Source organism: Erpetoichthys calabaricus, chromosome 3 (assembly GCF_900747795.2).
Source record: "Erpetoichthys calabaricus chromosome 3, fErpCal1.3, whole genome shotgun sequence".
Classification (NCBI taxonomy): Eukaryota; Metazoa; Chordata; class Cladistia; order Polypteriformes; family Polypteridae; genus Erpetoichthys; species Erpetoichthys calabaricus.
Window position 1 is genome coordinate 191944051 of NC_041396.2, and position 20551 is coordinate 191964601.

The window sequence follows — 20551 nt, forward strand, 5'->3', positions numbered from 1 at the left end:
ACCCCGTAAATGCACACGTTTAATTGCACATGTGTTAATATGTATGCTTACACAGTATTAAAAGACACTCAACAATTAACGTCATTTACCTTTGTTCCTGCGTTTGATAAAAGGCGAGCTTTTAAGCCTGAGAAATCACCCCGTAAATGCACACGTTTAATTGCACGTGTTAATATGTATGCTTACACAGTATTAAAAGACACTCAACAATTAACGTCATTTACCTTCGTTCCCGCGTTTGACTCGTGCTGTAAATCTCTTCCTTGTTTTCAGTTCACATGATTACGTAGGAGGCGTGATGACACGATACGTGACTCCGCCTCCTCCATTAGAATATATGGACAAAAAACAAGTTCCAGTTATGACCATTACGTGTAGAATTTCGAAATGAAACCTGCCTAACTTTTGTAAGTAAGCTGTAAGGAATGAGCCTGCCAAATTTCAGCTTTCTACCTACATGGGAAGTTGGAGAATTAGTGATGAGTGAGTGAGTGAGTGAGTGAGTCAGTCAGTCAGTCAGTGAGGGCTTTGCCTTTTATTAGTATAGAGATATATATATATATATATATATATATACACACACACACACACACGCACACACACACACACACACACACATACATACATACATACATACACGTTTTAATTCTAACATTCTTGAATTGGGATTAAAGTCACATTAGTATTTTACACATTGCTGTATTTAAATATTAAACAATGAAAATGATCAAATGTTCCATGTTTCATAGTATGCCTAATAGTTGGGTATTTGTTTAATTTACAAACTGTTAAGATTGAATTTCCTTTTAAAATGCCTTGAGAAATATGAAATACAAAATATGGCTAAATGTATGTGGACATCAGATCACACACCGACATGAGCAAAACATTTTCTACAAAATTTTGGAGTGTGTCTGTGGCAATTTGTGCCCATTCAGCCAAAACTGTATTGGTGAGGTCAGCTACTGACACTGGATGATGGCTCGCAGGTTGCATTCCTATTAATCCCAAATGTATTCACATGAGTTGAGGTCAGGGATCTGTGCAGGCTGCTGGACCTGAACAACAAACTCCACAACAAACTTACAGTATTAAACCATGTCTTTATGGACCTGGCTTTGTGCATAGGAGCATAATCATGCTGCAAGGTTGAGTTCAACGGTGGCATGCTTTACACTACTCCAGGTAACACTAGGCATTGCGCATGATGGTCTTAGGCTTGTGTGTAGCTGCAAGGCCATGGAAACACATGTCATGAAGTGCCTGATGCATAGTTTTTGTGCTAATATTACATAACACTAGAATCCCTGGAGCCTACAAAAATATTTGTAATGCCGGGCCACCTTAAATTCCCTCACACCTCTTATCAGAGCCTTTGTTTTGCAAACACAAATGTGTCAAATGAAACTTTCAAAGATTGGTTCTTATACTATAACATGAAAAAAAATTCTGTTTTAGTTATATGTTCAACATTTCTTGCCTCGCATTTCCTGTCATCCTACATTTACACAGATCATTGTAGACACGGAACACACATGTAATGTATGTATTCTTTTTTTTATTTACCCTATACAATTCCAGACACCTAACTCCTAGATTGTTTTAAAAGGTATTTTATACATCTAATAGTAAAGGGGTATATATCTTTAAATAAGATTTTATTTATGAAATCAGTGTGCCCAAGCATTTGCCTTTGGGCGAGCATCCCCTACCCTAGCTCCTAAATCCTAGATACACAAACTACAGCTATGAGAATTGTGTGTCCAATTTCAGCTGCCTCAATGAGGGATGGGTGAGCAGGCCGCCTGCTGCCACTGCTGACTGACACATTTGCAAAACAAAGGCCCTAATGAGGAGGTGTGAGGGTATTTAAGGTGGCCCAGCATTACAAATAATTTTGTAGGCTTCAGGGATTTTAGTGTTAAAGAGACACTGTGGAATTCTTTTGCATACAATTTCTCACATTAAAGCACTATGCAAGAATCTGTGTATTACATGCAATGCTTTACAGCTTGGTTCAATGTGCTTTATAGGAAATTTGAAGGAGTTTAAAAAAGATAGATAGATTGATAGATCGATAGATCGATAGATAGATTGATCGATCGATCGATTGATTAATCCCAAGGGGAAATTCACATACTCCAGCAGCAGCATATTGACAAAAAACAATATTAAACAGTGATAAAAATGCAGGTACAACAGACAGTAACATTGCATGGCTATATGTCATTCTCATTGAGGATACTACTCCTCAAATAGCTTTCATAAAGTTTTCTCTTTCAATGCCAGAGAGACGCCTTTAGATATGAGAATGAGGTACAGTTTCAAAACTTCATTTCAGCATCTCCCTTACATTTCTATTTAGCTTTTCGACAACAATACAAGATCACGGGTGTATATTTATGCACTTTCCTGGTCACCATCTTGATAACCATCACTAAAAGCAGCGACAGAAATAATTCCTGGTGCAGCCCCCCTTCACCTCACAAATCTCTGTATCCCCATCTGCTGTTCTGAGTGCTTCTTCATACTTTGACATCACTGCAGATTTTAGCCATTCACTGCCACCTAACTCTCTCTGTGCCTCTCATGTCAACCTGTTAAATCTACAGATGCATAACGCAGCTTCTTTCCTTTCATCTGATGCTTTCTTGTATTTACCCAACAACAAAGATTGTGTATGTTTTTCCCTTTCCTGGTATGAAACCTAACTGCATTTCGCTACCTTTTATTTGATCTCTGAGTCTTTAATTTAGGACTTTTTAAAGTTCCTTCATTGATTTTTTTAAAGCCTGACTGCACGATACAATCCTCATTTCGATGGTTCATCCTTTCGTTTATATACATGAAAAAGCACACATCTTTTCTCATCTTCATGAATCCTCCCATCACACACAATCTTGTAGCACTGGCCTGTTAACCATTCAACTCCAGTAACTCCAGCCGCTTTCAGTATATCAGATAATGTTCTTGGGGCCACTGCTTTACCATCCTTTCAGCACATTTTCATTCTCCATTTTTGAAAGTAGCTTTCATTTTGTAACAATGAACATTAATATCCTATGACCTCATTCCATTACCTCCTCATTCAGAAACTTCTACCAAGTATCCTCAAACCCATTACCATCAATCATGATGTTCTCTTCAGAATTTTTCATGCAGTTCATACATACTATATACTGTCTTTCTTTGGCCACCTCCTTCTATGATCCTGAATACAATCCTTTTTTTTCTCATCTGCAGCTCATTTACTGTACATATTCTGTCCTGCTCCACTGACAGACTGAGAAGATCGTTCCTCCCCAAAACTATGCGACTCTTCAATTACACCCCCGTTGGGGGGTTAAACGTTAACATTATATACAGTTATTGTCTGTTTTTAACCTGTATTATTATCAATCTTTAATTTAATATTGTTTTTTGTATCAGTAAGGTGCTGCTGGAGTTTATGAATTTCCCATTGGGATTAATAAAGTATCTATCTATCTATCTATCTATCTATCTATCTATCTATCTATCTATCTATCTATCTATCTATCTATCTATCTATCTATCTATCTATCTATTCCCTTCTCTTGGCTTCTTTCAAACTTACAACTGCCTTTCTGGCTTTTCACTTTCTTTCCTCAAAGATCACTCACTTTCTGCATCTGTGTTCTGCCACTCCTTATAGTGTCTCCTCTTTTCATGGATTTGCTATGTCTACATCAACATTCCAGTACCACATTACCTTTGTTCTGTGCAGTCCCTTTGTTCAATTTCAGACTTCTGCCATTTTAAATCAGACACTCCACATCACTTCTCACTTATCATTCATGACTGAACCTTCTGAAACAAAATTTGCTTTTGCTATGAACGTTTCAACAAACTCACATTCTCCTCCTTCAGCTTCCAAACCTACATCCTTGTTACATACTGTACTTAGTCTGCCTCTGACTAAAAGATCTTCTATAAGGAAGTGATGCTGACAAAAAAAAAAACTTCTCCTGGCATCACCTTCACATTTTTCAGTATATCCTGATCAGCCTTCCTCCTCAGCAGTCTATCATAATTCAAATGTCACCATCTTGTCTTTCTACTTCATAAAATACTGTCACACACAACCATTTATTTCTGTTGCATCAGCAAACTTCAGAATCATCTCACCCTCAGCATTCTTGATACTGAAGATAATACAGATGTTAACTTACTCATAACTATCAGTACATAATTTTATTTGAGTTCATTTTAGAAATATTGTGCTAATTTACCTGCACCATCTTAAAGGTAAAACTGAAATATAATGAAAGTGAATATATTATTATAAAAGAAAATATAATACAAGATAAATAAATTATGAAAGATTTGCACTTACTTGAAAGTGTGATAGTGAGCTTCCTGAAAATGATGGAGTGGTATTTAGCTGGCCAGGTTTGCTGAATACCGAGAATTCCTTGCTAGTATCAACACCACTGTTAATTCCCAAATCAGTACTCATGTTAGGATACTGAGGCATCTGAAAGGTACTTTGTGAAAAAAAGTTTGTATCTGAAGTGTTTGGATCAACATATTTCTGCATATATTCTGGGAGTTTAACTTCAGAAAATGCTTGTCTTGATAGTTCTAAATCACCTGTGCCAAGAACATCACTAAAAACTGAGTTTTGGATGGCTTCTTGCATGCTTTCAGACACTTTATTTGCGCCATTAAGAATACATGCAGCCTGACCTTCAGAGGTGGAAGATATGCTGCTCTGAATAGATGTATTTTTTGTAAAAGAATTTTTCTGTGGCACTGCTTTATGATTCGTCAGACTTGAAAGAACAGAGCTTTTCTCAAGACGAGATATTTTATTGCCAGCAGCAGAAATCCCATCGGATGTTGTACTGCTTATATCCTGAGCATCCGAATTTTTGCCTGATGGCTGTAGTGACTTAAACAGCACACTCTGTTCTGCTGTTACACGTTTTGGCAGAAGTTTGCTTTTCATCTCTGCACTTTGCATCTTAAACAAAGTTGTTGGAGGTGGCTCCTTTGGTTCTGTTTTTCCTAAGCCAAAAGTAAAGCTATTAGGATCAAATACTTTTTCAAACCGGTCTTCTTTTATAGATGGCAATGCAAATGGTGGGGGTGCTGTTGGTCTCAAACATCTTTGCTTTTGGGGAATGGAAAACGGGCTTCCACAGTTTTTGATGTTTTTCAGAAATTCTTCAAAATCATCAGATTTGTCTAATATATTGTCACTGTCCTCAGTTTCAAAACTACCTAACTTGTTAGCTTTAGTGTGCTTTTTTTCCACAAATTTATGTTCCAGATCTAACCACCCTGAAGGTGTATTGCTGCTGTCAAATATATTACCACCCTGCCTCAGAGTCTCAGATGGGAAGGGACGTTTTGTTCCTGTAACATTATGGACTGCATTTACATTTTCTGGCTGTTCTATTGTGCCTTTTACTGAATGTAGATTTTTGAGTTTATCATTTTTCATAGTGAAATTTTCAGATTTTTCAGAATACTGCCCACTTTGTATACCTTTATTTGAAGAATGCATATTGATTTTATTAGTTTCTTCAACTGGTTTCTGTAGCTTCTGAAGAGTTGAGCCTTGCAAAGTTTTAGAAGATGCTGTCTGATTCTGTATCTTTTCTAAATTAAATTCGCCTTGTTCGGACATGACCTTTCCTTTCAAGTCAGTTATATTTTGCTTTTCTATGAAACTGCTTGTGTTTTTAAAACTACTGCTGTTTTGCTCCACACTTAGTGGGGTAGCTGAAGATAAGCCACTGTCATTACTTAATATTCCTCCCAAGGAAGAAGCATAGTTAGAGTCTTTTACTGTATTTGTTTCTAACTTCCCTGATTCTAATACATTAGAAGCTGCAGTTCCATGATTGCTATTTTTTGTTTCAGTTAGTCTTTCAGTAACAGTTTGTATATTTAAAGGCATATTACAGTTCTCAGAACCCAATCGTGAATCTGAAGTTAAATCAGTGACACTGTGAAGGCTGCTACCTTCAGATAATTCTTCCAATGTACTGTTATCACTTTTGAGACACATTTTATTTGCCAAATTACCTACTGAATCTACACTGATTATAATCTGCTCTGCCTCCAAAATGCTCAAAGCTTCTTGTTGTTTTTTCGGTGTTTGTGATTCAATATGGACCTGTTTTAATGATGACATTTCTTGTGCCACTACTTTACTTTTCCCTTCTAATAATATTTCAGCTACCACTGAATCATTTTTTCTTTCTTGAGCACATAACTGATTATCTGAAGGTAACTCAGTTATTCTCTCTTTCTCATTATTGTCTGATAGTCCTAATGAAGCACTGATATGACTTTTGGGAAAAACATCTTCCACCATACTGGCTACATTGTTCCTCTTATTTTCAAACTGGTCTAATTTCAATGTGTGATGCGTTTTCATTTCCAATTCAAAGTTTTTCTCTTTAAATGTAGCACTTTTTTGCAATTCTGCTTCGTTTACTTTTCCTTTCAAATCTGTAGCACCCCCATGTGCAGCTGAAGTTAATTCACTCGTTATGTATACACTAATATGCTCTGGTTGTTCTGTGCCGAGCTTGTTGCTTTCAAAGTTGGACTCGCTCTTCAAAATGTCCTTTGCTGTTTCAGATTCATGTAATTGTTCTATAAAAGTCTCTGATTTCACAGACTCACCATACGTTTTCTCCTTGCTTATTTGTACAGGTAAAGATGACGCCACAACCTGCAGGATGACATTATTCTCTAATGGCTGCTCTACTTGGACATTGCAGAATCGTGGCAAATCTTTCACACTACTAATGCCCCTGTCTCCCTTTGTTTCAAGTTCTTCTGTTTGGGTAGTAAGATGAACTATGGCAGGAACAGAGGCACTTTCCATCTGCCTAGAACTTCCACCTTGCAATGTCTTTTTTCCCAGTTCAGTTTTAGCAGTATTAAAGACAGCATCTGAAATTGTTACTGATTGACCTGTATTCTCAGTATTTATTTTGGCATGATTGCACTGTAAAGAATTATTCAAGATATCTTCATCCTTAATGACAGTGTGCTGTGGTTGTGGTTCTTTTCCATTTAGTGTTTCTGTCTGAAGTTTACCATTGAAAGATACATTGCTACATTCCTCAGCTAGTAAAGTTGCATTTGAAGGCAACACAGTGACCTTTTCAGAACTATCACACTCTTCTACAAAAGCAACTACATTCATTGACTTTTTGTTACTTTCCTTCTTTTGAGGCCGTGAATTAGAAGGTGATCTAACACCATCCTTAATAGCAACATTCTTGGGTTCCTTTTCTGTACATTCATGGTAGCTCTCAGAGTGTTCACAGTTCACCTTGCTGATTTCCTTTTCTTTCTTACTTTCACATTTATTTTCTTGGAGAGAATGTTGCCCTTTTGATGGAAGAGCATCACCAATCATCTGCATAGACTTTGTGTCTTGTAACATGTTGCTTTCCATCTCAGTTTTCACCTCAGTAACTTGTATGACTGTAGTCAGCTCGGGCTGTCCCACATTGTCAGATTTTGTTTTTGCAGCACTGCAAATCAATGATTTAATCACAGTGTTTTCATTTTCCATGGTAGGACTCTTTGGTAGCTCTTGGCTAACAGGTTCACAGTCAGTTTTTGTTAAAGTGTATACCACTTTTTCTCCATTGTCTGTTACATGATCCTTAACTGAACCCTGTTGTATTAAAATAACACAGCTTTTTTCCTCTATTTCCAAGTGTTTTCCAGTGGCACATTTTACTGCAGATGGTGACTTATCACTTTTTATATTAAATGCTGGTTGCTCTTTGGTCCTTTCTTTTTTAGATACAATGCTCTTCTTTTTATCTGTTTGTGAAATGCTGGTGGGACTCCGTTGTGCAGGTGCAACCGTTTCTTTTGTTCCATGAAAAGAAATGTTACCTTTTTTATCTGGAACCGTCTTTTGAGGTGATGCCAATGGTTCAGCCACATTTTCTGAACCTTCATTTGATACCTGCCTAAAAATATTCTTCTGAACGGGCCTAGGCAGTTTACTGGGAGAGGTAGGTGATTCACACAGAGCCTTTGTGCTTTCTGTTTGAAGTTTTGTGGTGTTTTGATCTGCTGATGCAGTAGACTCACTATTTTGTTGGTGAATGTTGCCTTCTGAATTCTCCATTGTAGTTTGCTGTTCACCAGTGACTTCTACTGCATCATTTGAGATTTGCCTAGTGATGCCTTTACCAATTGGTCTAGGCAGCTTGCTTCCTGTTGGTGAAAGATTAACTGGTTCCTTAACTGCACGTTTTGGTCCAGATTTAGGTGATTCACTTGTAACCTTTGTAATTTTGTTAATGGTCTTTTTTTTAGTTGTTCCCGATTTAGTAAGTTCTGTTTTTTCTTCAGTTGAGCTATCCACTCTACAATTGGGTAATGGAGAATGCATTGTACTTGCTTCTGGTTTTAATTCAATATTTGTTGTCAAAGTCCCAGGCAAATCTGTTGTATTTGGTACTTTAGTGTCATCTGACGGTTTTGCTGTGGAAATCGGAGAGGAAGACCAACATGTCTGTTCATTTGATGGTATTGGTGTTCCATCAACCTGTTCCTCAGGAACCTTATGCACTACTGGCAACCTGTTAAGGGGGTCCTCCAAACCTTGAATCACAACAACAGAATTTTCTTCTGAATTATTACTTTTCATCTGTGACTGGTTAATTGCCCCTTCCATTGCTGAAACAAACTCTGTTATTTGTTCAGGCTGCAAGGATGGCGGCATGTCACTGCTTTTCAAAGTTATTATCACATCATCCTCAGTCTTCTTTGGTTTCATGCTTTCATTTGCTGTAGTCACACCCTGATGTGTTGCTGATAACTGACCTTTAGAAGTAGCAGTTTTTGAAACATGAGATGCAGCAATTTCATCATTGGCTACAGAGTGTTTAGTTTCTTTGCTAGATGTAGGAACCATTGTTTCTTTTAACCCACAATCTGCATTTTCCCTTGGTTCAGGTCTCTTCTTCAAGCCATCATTTGTGGTATCCTGGGGTGAGCTCAATTCAGATGTCTCATCATGCTGAGAAGACTCTGAGCTATTGCCGAGTGTCCTGCTTATCTTTGTATCTTTTGTTGATTTTAAGGTTATAGATTGTAACTGAACATCTGATACGGATTGTTTGTGCGTCTGAAAATGTCTACTACTTATCTTTTCTGATTGTGAAGCAAATGCTTCTTGGCAATTCTCTTCAAAAACAGAAAAATCAGTTGTTTCAGGAACCTTTGCAATAGGCGTTTTTGAATCCATCTCATTATTCTCAGTACTACTGTTTATCTTCAAAGTTGCTCTACCTGTAAATTTTTTTGACTGTTTTGAAGTACAGGGGATGCTCTTTGTGACAAGAAAATCTATTTTTTGTGAGCTGGTTACTTTGTTTTCAAATAAGCTGATTCTGTCAGCAACACTACTGTGCTTATCTGGCTGTGATGATGATGCTTGATGATGCTGTTGTTCTATTTGTCTGTTAAAATGAAAAACAGAACAAAGTATTACAATTTGTTCTTAGAAATGACTGTAAAATATACTGATTCCTGAATTGATTCACTCTATGGTACTTGCACATCCTCCCCATGTTTTATTAGGTTACCTACACACTCTAAAGCGTAAGTAAAATGAGTAGGCCTGTTAACGAGTGCAGCCTGATCTAGACTCGATGATGACAATATAGGATTCTTAATATTTAAGTCTGTGTCTGTTGCCACATGAATTAGTAAAAACATTTTTTTGCTTTTACGTAAACACAACTTTTCTTCTATAAAAATGATGTATACAATTAGGGGAAAAATCAACATAAAAAAATGACACATAGCATACAATTTTGTGCCTTAAATAAGCATGACACAGCACAGAAGTGCATATAAAAAAACTGCAAAATCTTTGACAAGTTTTTTTTGTGCTGTAGTATCAATAATTTGTTTGTTCTTTAACATTCTCAGCACCTCAGTGTGACTTTTTAAATTCCTCACAATTTCAAATTATATTTCTTCTTACTGCAAGTACTGTATATTGAATGCTGTATCTACTATGAAAGAAAAAACAAAATCCATGTACTAAAGTTTTTATTAGTACACCTTATACTTGGGCTGCAAAATATATCGTTTCAACATCATCATTACGATGTGTGCATGTGCAATAGTCGCATAGCAGGATGTGCAATGTTATTTATTTATTTGTTTTTTGCAAAGTCAATTCACAAGAATAACTTGTACGAACAAGTGACACATGAATGCAAAACACTTTAGATAGATTAGATCTAATTTAGTAGATTAGATATATCAATAGAAATGAAAGAATAAAAAGCAGGCCACATACAGAAACCTATATCAGAACATGTGTTTTCAAGTAGAGAAAATTTTAAAAAACACGTCATGCTACAACTTTTTTGCTGCTTTTTTATTACTTAGGTGTTACCCTAGTTCAAAGGCCACAAATTGCAATGATATAATGACACGTTAACAGTTCATTTAAACAAAGACAGCAGTAAGAAACTCATTATAAAATGTTTTTGTGATGTAAGATTCTGCATATAACTTGATAAATGTTTTGTATGTCTTTATTTATAATTTATGCAAACCAATGTAATTTAGTGTTTACCCCCCCAACCTTAGGAATGGGTCTGTTTGAATTTTACGACAGGATTTGGGGGATGTGCCTTAAACCAGTTTGGCAGTGTTTCTTTGCTAAAGTCATTTCTATCCCCGCAAGTAGGATAAGGTGTACTTTAACATATGGTTTGGGGGCAGGTGTTAAGATGTTCTATTCCCTCATTGGTCTGAGGTATGGCTGTTTGGAATTGGCTTGTGTCAGACGCTTTTAAGTATCATGATGTCCTATTGGCTGTAGGGGTTGGACAGAGAATTTATAAATGTACGTGCTTAACCTCACAATCTCTCTCTTGCTAACCTGTGATGATGTAGAAGTATCTCTCTCTTACTAACCAACATCTGAAAGAAGCATCTCTCTTGCTAACCTGTGATGATGAAGACAACACAATGAAGAGCACAGCTCAGCAGTCATTTTGAACAGATATGTGGCTGAAAGCTGAGCACCAATGATGCCTTAACTAGAGACATTTAAGTACCTATAAGTCTGTGTGCCACCTGAACTACATATCACCATTTAATCAGGTTGTATGGTTGCCAATATTCAAATATACTTTGCATTTTGTTATTATTTATGAATATTATCAATAATACATTGTTTAAACTGTAACTTAACTTCTGCTTGTCTTTTTACCACATCTAATTGCCTGAGGTTCTAGATATAGAAGGGAAGGTGGGGATAAGTTATATACAATAATACCTTATAAACAGTGGTAAGTCTGTGAGATTAGGCATTCTAAGGCTACATATTAATAATACGATAGGGGAAAGTAGAGCAATATATATTACTCTACCAAGACAAAACAAATGTATAATAACTTAATATTACAGAGCTTATTATTTTATGGACCGATCATTTCGGGAGGAAAATGAAGAGGTGCTTTGGCAGATCAAATAATTTTCCCTGCAGTGGCAAACAGGTTTCATAAACAATTCATTTTGAAAGACACATTAAATAGAATCATTAATGTCATGCTCATAAGACAGTAATATTCGTTGAGAGTGATTTAATTTTCATAGATTTTTAAAACATGTAAAGAAAGTGCAGCGTGTGACACCTCAGCCAATGTGATGTTTCTGCAGGCATAAACTACATATTTCATATTTATAGAACCTGTAGATTACTCGGTTGCAGAAATACAGTTATTTGTATTTATAAGCACTTAAAAACATTATTAAGTATTGGAAAAACAAATCAGCCCTAAAAGATTTAAAGGCAGAAAATTCAAAGTGGCATGGCATGACTGAAGCCACTGGCTCGTTCTATTTTTTGAAGTCACACTGAAGGCTCTCCAAACTCTCTGTGCTGATGCTTTGTGCTTTTTCTTCTATCAAAAATACAAAACATCTTGTAAATAGTAATAAATCTTTTGTTATTTTCTTTATTTCTTAGAGTCTCTTGTGCTTGGTTTGGCATCAGGCACTTTCAAGGTTTATTTTCATTCTCCATGTGGCTAGTTACTCATGCATAGGGCACGCACCTCTTTCTCTTAAACTGACATGGAACTCAAAGAACGACCTGCACATTTGGCGACAATTACTGTACAGTGGAACCTCGGTTCACGAACGTCTCAGTACACGTACAAATCGGTTTACGACCAAAAAGTTCGCCAAATTTTTGCCTCGGTTCACGACCACACACTCGTATATGAACAAGCCAGGTTCCCTTTCGGTTTGTACATGTTCAGTCTCTCCCTGTGCATTTCCTGTGCAGCGAGCAAGAGAGAGCGAGAGAGAGAGAGCGCGAGACACACACACAGGCAGCGCGACAGAGCCGTGCACACACACAGGCAGCGTGAGAGAGAGCTGCGCACACACACACACAGGCAGCGCGCGAGAGAGAGCCGCACACACACACAGGCAGCGCGCGAGAGAGAGCCGCGCACACACGCACAGGCAGCGAGAGAGAGATAGAGCCGCACACACACACAGGCAGAGAGAGAGCCGCGCACACACACAGGCAGCACCAGAGAGAGACAGATGCGCACACACACAGGCAGTGGGAGAGAGAGGCGCGCACACACACAGGAGCGCGCTAGAGAGACACACACACACACACAGGCGCTCCAGGCTTGCAACAGAGAGAGGGAGGGAGGGAGGGAGGGACGCATAAGGCAGAGAAGGCTTGTTTTTGTTTTCAGTTGTTTACAGTGATCGGTTCGTAGCCTGCATTGTTGCAATGTTACTTTTCTTGGTGGTTTATTAAATTATGGATTTTTCAAATGTTCATTTTTTCCCCTGTGCTTAAAACTCATTAAAAAAATGTGTTTTTAGTGAGCGGTTCCTAGCACTATAGCGCGAACTATTGCAGTGTTAGTTTTCCCTGTTGTTCAAGGTTTTCTCAGTGTTATTCAATGTTTTTACATTTAGTTTACTATTACGCTGTGCATTGTATGGTATAATTAACTATATTTGTGCTTAAAAATTAAAAAAAATATATATTTACATACAGTTCGTACGGTCTGGAACGGATTAATTGTATTTACATACAATCCTATGGGGGAAATTGCTTCGGTTCACGACCAAATCGGTTTACAACCAGAGTTTTGGAATGAATTACGGTCGTGAACCGAGGTTCCACTGTATATGTTTCATAAAAATAAAATTTGAGAACCTGCATTATTTACTTATCTTTTAAGCTCCTGAAATTGAGTTCATCTACTATATACAGTATTAATGTGCCTTTATGTCTTTACATTTCATAGCATTTGTTTTTATGGAAAATGTAAAAAAACTGGAATGAATACTAATGCTATAGTAGTTCACCAGCTGCCTTAACACCTTTGGTTTCCATGAAGTCTGCATGTTCTGTTTATATCTGCATGAGTTTTCTCTGATAATACAGTTTCCCCTGTGTTAAAATCTGCAGTGTGTCAGCCAGTAGAGTAGTGATGCTATGAGTGCAATTGTGTGCTCTTCATATTGCCAACCACCACGCGACCGTGCCTCCATGAGCGTATAGCTCCAATAGCGAGAAATGTGCAAGCTTCATAATCAGCCTGTAATGCAAATGATCAGCATTATATACCCAGGAGGGCGGCCCCATCCAATTTTGGTTATTACAGCTCTGGGGGATGTCACGCTGGCCTCGCAAAGCATTATGGGACGCAAAAAAAAAGTTCTTCCAAACCGACTAAACGCAAATGCAACAAATTCACTGAGAATAATGCTTTCGTGAAATTCGCTGATCAACACTAGAAAATAGCCAGCCAAGAGTTGGTGTTGGTGCACATGGTTTATCTATGCATACAGTGAATTCAAATTGAAATCCTTTGTATTCCGGTACATTACATTACTAAGACATAAATTCCGGTACATTACTAACATAAATTTAATTCTTTGACTTGTCTAATTAACAGTGGTGGAAAGTACAGAATTTAATTTACTTTTGTTACTGTACTTAAGTAGATTTTGTAGGTAATTATACTAAACTATTTTCACATGCAACTACTTTTAATTTTTTTTTTTATTTAATGTTCTTACTTCATTACATTTTCAAGCTGAGTCATCACAAAGTTAATGAATTGGGAAATTTCTAAATCCAGAGCTCACAGTGGCCAATTAAAATAAAACTACATACAACAATTTTGTGGATCGTAGGTCATGATCTGGAATCACAAAGTATTTTAGTTAACAATATAATAATGCTCATTCTGCTTTTTCTGACTTGCTCACTGAATACATCTCAGCATATTACGGAATAGTCCAGTGCATTAGCTGAGAACTTGTTACGCACTATAGAAGTTCCTGCCTTAAATCTGTGCAGTGATTTGATGTTTCTGCTTAATATGGAGATACCGGTGCAATATGCAGCAGAAAGTTCTCAGTATAATGGTAACAGTGAAACAAAATTCTTTATAAAAAAAAGAAAAGAAAGTACAATTTATCTCTGGTTACATTTAGAAAAGCTGTTCAGTAGCAAAAACTGCGGGGTTATCTGCATAAAAGAACTCTTACTAAAATTTACAAAAACCCATGGAAGTAAGTTGATTTTTATACCAGAAGGGTTTTTAAAATATAGTTTACATAATAAAAAAATCATAGTTAATTGTACTAGAAAAATACTACAGTAAATTTCTGTTAACCACTTATTGTTGTGAATGAAGCCAACCAAGCCCAGTTGTACAAATGGATAAGCTAGGAAAACACACAGCATCATTTTTAAAATGATGATTCCCTTCTGTGCATAATGCATACTAGAAATTCAGTTTAATTTCCTAAACATGCATAGTGTGCATTGGTACGTTTTTATATTTCGCAGTAATTGTCTGTATAAGAATACAAAGCTTGATAGAACAAGCAAATTAAAAGGGCAGGCTCAGTCATGGGATGCACTTTGGACCCCCAGTAGTAGTGAAGGACAAAACGAAAACATTATGAACAATGCTGTACATCCTCTGTCTGACACACTAACACTGAGTACTTTTTTTCCAAAGCATTTTTCATTTATGGGTTCCCTGAACATGAAAGAGATCTGACTCATCATTTTCAATTTGTCTGTACTGTTAAACAAATTTGTGAAGAGACTGTTGCCAATGGCTGACACCAGTGCAAGTCCCAAGGGATATTCTCATTACAAATAACATCAAACCACCTACAATAAACAGATGTCGACACCACACTGTAGGTGTGTGTAATGATTGTAACAATTACTATTATTGGGTGTATTTTGGCTTATTTTCTTGAACCTTGGTAACAGTGTCCTATGTTTTTTGTACTTTCCTACCTCAAACAAATGTCCCTTTTAGGATAATAAAGTCTACAGATGGAGGTGATATAACAACTGGCAGAACATCTATAGCTGGCAAACGATTAAACTTTCCTTGTGGAATCCAGAAACAGAAAACTGCCTGAAGAGGATTCAAGCTATGTTTCCATTTTTGAGGTTAACTGCAATCAGATATAGTAGACCTACAGAAAACAGGTAGCGAGATCCTGTCCCAAGTGGAGGAGTTCAAGTATCTCGGGGTCTTGTTCACGAGTGAGGGAAGAATGGAGCGTGAGATCGACAGGCGGATCGGTGCGGCATCCGCAGTAATGCGGGCGCTGCATCGGTCTGTCGTGGTGAAAAAGGAGCTGAGCCGCAAGGCGAAGCTCTCAATTTACCAGTCGATCTATGTTCCTACCCTCACCTATGGTCATGAGATATGGGTAGTGACCGAAAGAACAAGATCGCGAATACAAGCGGCTGAAATGAGTTTTCTCCGCAGGGTGTCTGGGCTTTCCCTTAAAGATAGGGTGAAAAGCTCAGTCATCCGGGAGGGGCTCAGAGTAGAGCCGCTGCTCCTCCGCATCGAGAGGAGTCAGATGAGGTGGCTCGGGCATCTGATCAGGATGCCTCCTGGACACCTCCCTGGTGAGGTGTTCCGGGCATGTCTAACCGGGAGGAGGCCCCGGGGAAGACCCAGGACACACTGGAGGGACTATGTCTCTCGACTGGCCTGGGAACGCCTTGGGATTCTCCCGGAAGAGCTAGAAGAAGTGGCTGGGGAGAGGGAAGTCTGGGCATCTCTGCTCAAGCTGCTGCCCCCGCGACCCGACCTCGGATAAGCGGGAGACAATGGATGGATGGATGGATGGACAGAAAACAGGCTCAAATCTTTGCTCTGAGGCCCTCCAGTTATTTTATGGCCTATAAACAAATATTGGTACTAATTATTAAGTTCAAAAAAGAAAGAATGAGTTTAAATATGTCTGTTACAAAGTGGTAAAAGCTCTTTTTTTTATCTGTGGTGTCTTATCATAAATACTAATAGGGTTAATTCCTGGGAAAAGACAATGAAAATGTAATTAGGTAAAAACATATTACAGAGTCTACTCATTCCTGAAGAAGACCTTACCAAGTTAGCTTGGGAGGTGCTCTGGGAGAAAAGAATGAAGCATAAGGCAATCAAATTTGCCTCTTGGGACAAATAATGTGCTACCTATCTATCTAACCAAGATCACGGAGAGAAAAAAGGCCTCCCATAGAACAAGGTCACCTGAAAATCTGAGCCTGTTGGCAATGGAAGGCGTAGGGAAGTGAAGCTTCTAACACCTAATTTATTAATAAGAAAATCGAAGCATGCAGTGTGAAGCTCTCTCTGACAGCAGCGAGGGATTGTGAAGTAGAAACGTGCTCTGCCTCCAAAGCCTTGAAATTATCTTGCAAGTAAAGACCCTGTTACATTACATAACTTTAACAGTGATATTAAGTCACAAACTTCAATTTCAAAATCTCAGAAAGTAAAAACCAGTCACAGCTCACTCCCATACCCAGAGACGCGGTTGAGCTAGCTTGGGACTCAGTTCGACAAAATCAAAAAGGCTTCATTTTGTCTTAAGTTGTAAGAGCAGACTTGTTATGCATAAAAGTCGAGAACTAACCAGCACTCAGTCGAAAGCACAATGCATATAATGCAGCTACGACTAATAACCAACATAGGAATTTTAACTTTGCAACAGAAGAAAGACTTGTCTGTTTAAAGTCTTGTGTTTTATATACTAAAAAAGGTCAGAGATTGCAGGTAATCTCATCTGACCAGGAAAGCATGTGTACAGGGCCAAATCTGTCATGTAGCATGTTATTGGGCTGTTGAATAAAGGGGTGAGCTCCCAATCCTTCGGAAAAGGGAGTCATATAATTGGTCATGTCCTGCAATTTCTTATCTGACATCCTCAGGTGACAAGAGGATTGAAGTTTGACATCCCATCTGACTAGAAGTTATGTAATGTGCCACTAGCTAAACATACCTAATTCACTTAATGTCCATCTTGCCAGCAGTTGAAAGCATTACCAAAGACACTGTGGGGTCACTTGAAAAACTGATGAAAAACCATAAATACCCACTAGTAATCACAGATTACATCACATATTACCCAAAAGCCATGCCCATGAGAGTTGCTAATGCCAAAACAACTGTATGCAAACTTTTGGTGGTGTTTTCACAGGTAGACATTCTCACAGATCACAGGACAAATTTATAACCACAATCTCTAAACAAACCCCCAAGTTGCTTAGAATTAAGAATCTAGATATATATCAGTCCCTGTGTGTTAACTTAGTTGAAAGCTTCAATTATACCTCAGGGTAGATATTACACAAATTTGTCAATAGGTACGGTGGGAACTAATACCATAGATATGACTAAGGTTGCAAAGAAAAAGTCTGCAAAGGAAAAAAAAACGTGTTAATAGACCTTCTGGATGCTAGCATTACAGTGTCCTTCCAGTGACCTTCAAGTGTCTACCTATATATTTTTTCAGTTCAGCAAATGCGAATATCAACCAATGCCATCCTGCAGCCATACATAATACACTGAAATGATCTGGAAGGACTGACTTACAATTTAATCTAAATATTTTTCATACTGTCTGAAGCCAAATATCTGTTTTGTTTTGCATCAATGGAAGATTAAACTACAAATATTTAAAACAGAGGCAATCAACAGCTGTCCTAAACCATGGAATAATTGGTAAATCCAAGCCTTTCTAGACTTGTAGAATATTACTGGAGGTCTGTACCCCATTTTTTAAGGACACTGCTTCTAACAAATCTAAAATAACTTAAGTCTGTGGTATGGATCTCTGAAGAGGAGACTGCATTTCAGGATTTAAAAAGACTTTAATATCAGCTCACGTTTGGACCAATGCTGCCTGAAGTTATATCGCCAGTCTAGTCCCATCTATATTTGTAATGCCACAAAGCCCTTCATCTCGTGTTTTGCTGTGGGTTTCCAGTTTGAAAAACGAGAATGCGGTGCAAGCACAGCCCTCGATTCAAAAAATTGCTCTGCATACCTGTTTGTCTCGTCTGACAGTAGCTGAAAGGCAGCTTCAGGAAAGAACAGCCTGAAGTAGTCCAGCGGCTGGTAATCTGTTGAGTCCAACAGCAAGCCATACTGTCTTGTGAAGTCTGGTAGCCAGTTTGGCTCCCAAGGATCAATGTCTAGGTATTACTCCCACACGAACCTTGCCATAGATGCATCGGCTGCACGAATATGCTCAGCTGGGGCGGCATCGGCTGGTGTCCCAATCAGCTGATGCCAGTTCCTTACTCTCTTGTTCGATCTCCTGATCACTCTCAACAAAATCAGATTCTGAAAAATCAGAGTCCGACTCAGTGATAATGCGCAAAACATCGTCTGCTGAGTATTTTGTTTTCTGCACTCGCTTCGCTCCCTCGTGAGATGTCGATGCCATCCTGCCTTTGCTTACATTTGTTTACATTTCGCAACTCACGCACACGCAAGGATTAGATGCCGAGTCAATGAGTCTAACATTCCTCCAAGCACAGAGGGAATGCCTGTAATGTAACAGTGAGTTTTGTCGCCCTCTACCCCTGGATGTCGACTTTTGTCAGGTACTACACATCATGGTCTGTGACGCAATATTTGCTCCATAAGACGCACAGACATTTCCAACCTTCTTTTGGGGAAAAAAAAGTGCGTCTTATGGTGCGAAAAATACGGTAAAACAAGCTCAGTGTGCATTGAGGCACTTGTTAGATGAAGGCACAAGAGGGGCTACTCATACTCTCAGTTCCTCTCAGTCATTGTGGCGTGAAGTAGTGGAAGAAAGTCACATTTCAAGTACTCTCTCTTTTAATCCAATGAGATGGAAGATATAACATGCTGTATTCCCAACTCTCTCAAAACAACAACTTCATATAGTGGTGGTAAAACAAAGAGCAAGCCACATTACATTCCATCTTACCATCCACAGCATGTATTAATCAACTTACATATCTTCTCATGTTTATTTATCACATGGACAATTTTGATTTTAATAGCACTCTGTTGTAACTCTGGTTATATTTTACTTATAGAAGGTGAAATGTCTGACTGAACTGTAGCTTTCTGTATTGAGCCTGAATCTACTGAAAAATATTACTTTTACTTTCTATGGGTACAGTGCATCCAAGGGTACTAAAGTACATTTCTATTTGAAGCTATAGATTATTACATACATATTCTACATACTAATTGGGATGGGCAAAACCTTATACTATAAATAAAGAGATACAGTGAGTACTGGTTTGGCTGCAACTTACAGATCTCTTTGTCAAGATGGCAATAATGGTTTGAACAACACAACTTTTTGTGATAGCAGTCTATGAGAACTCTGGGCAAAGGGAACAGAGAGTAAGTTTTTTGATCAACGAAAGCAAGAAACCTACACAGTGTAAAGCATTATGTGAAAATGTTATATTTTGTTAATCTTATTTAACAATAAATATCTATGATTTACATCTAAAACAAGTTTATAGTATTTTGCATCAACAGTACTGATACATTGAAAGATCAGTATTAACCCTGATTTACAAAGTCAAGATACTATTACTCATTGTAGAGACATCACAGGATGGTACTATATGGAGACTATTTAGAGACGTTCTGTCTGCTCATTCTCTACTGACTGCAAGTATGTGCAATGATTCTCTTATTCCCCACAGAAAGGATCTACACAGTCCATTTCAATGCTGTATCCAAGCACTTATTTTAATTAAACATGGTAGAAAAGATAAATACCATAAGCTGAAGCAAAAGTTGTCATAAATAGACTAAAACCTGGACGGTAGCCAAGGATCTGAGGGGATTTGTACATCAATTTTTAGATCAGATGTTATTCATCCAGGCTTTACAAAATTTGCATTACATTGGAAAAAATCTGGATTCTTAGTCACTCAATTGCACCTCATAATAAGGTGCAATTCTGTGTCCCTGCAGGAATGGTTTGTAAATTTGTACATATTTCCTTCTTCTATTTGACTGTTGCTCTCCTCAGCTCAATGTTTAAGTTTAGAACTATTAACTACACAAAATTCATTTGACTAGTCTTAAAAGAATTTTTATACTTGCTTGTACCATTGCCTGGGGTCAATAATTTGCGCTGTTTTATGAATATTAAAGGAAGAGGAGGCACTATCTACCCATCTCATGTGTACAAGCTAGTGGAT

General features: G+C 37.9%; 1 protein-coding gene across 2 annotated transcripts in view; it reads right to left on the reverse strand.

The window, feature by feature from the left end:
* crybg1a (crystallin beta-gamma domain containing 1a) overlaps window positions 1-20551 on the reverse strand; it is a 359825-nt gene that overhangs the window by 93337 nt on the left and 245937 nt on the right. For both annotated transcript variants that reach the window (XM_051925340.1, XM_051925341.1), the window contains one exon: window positions 4355-9473. In XM_051925340.1, the coding sequence (XP_051781300.1) occupies window positions 4355-9473 (5119 nt within the window). The remainder of the gene's footprint in view (window positions 1-4354; window positions 9474-20551) is intronic.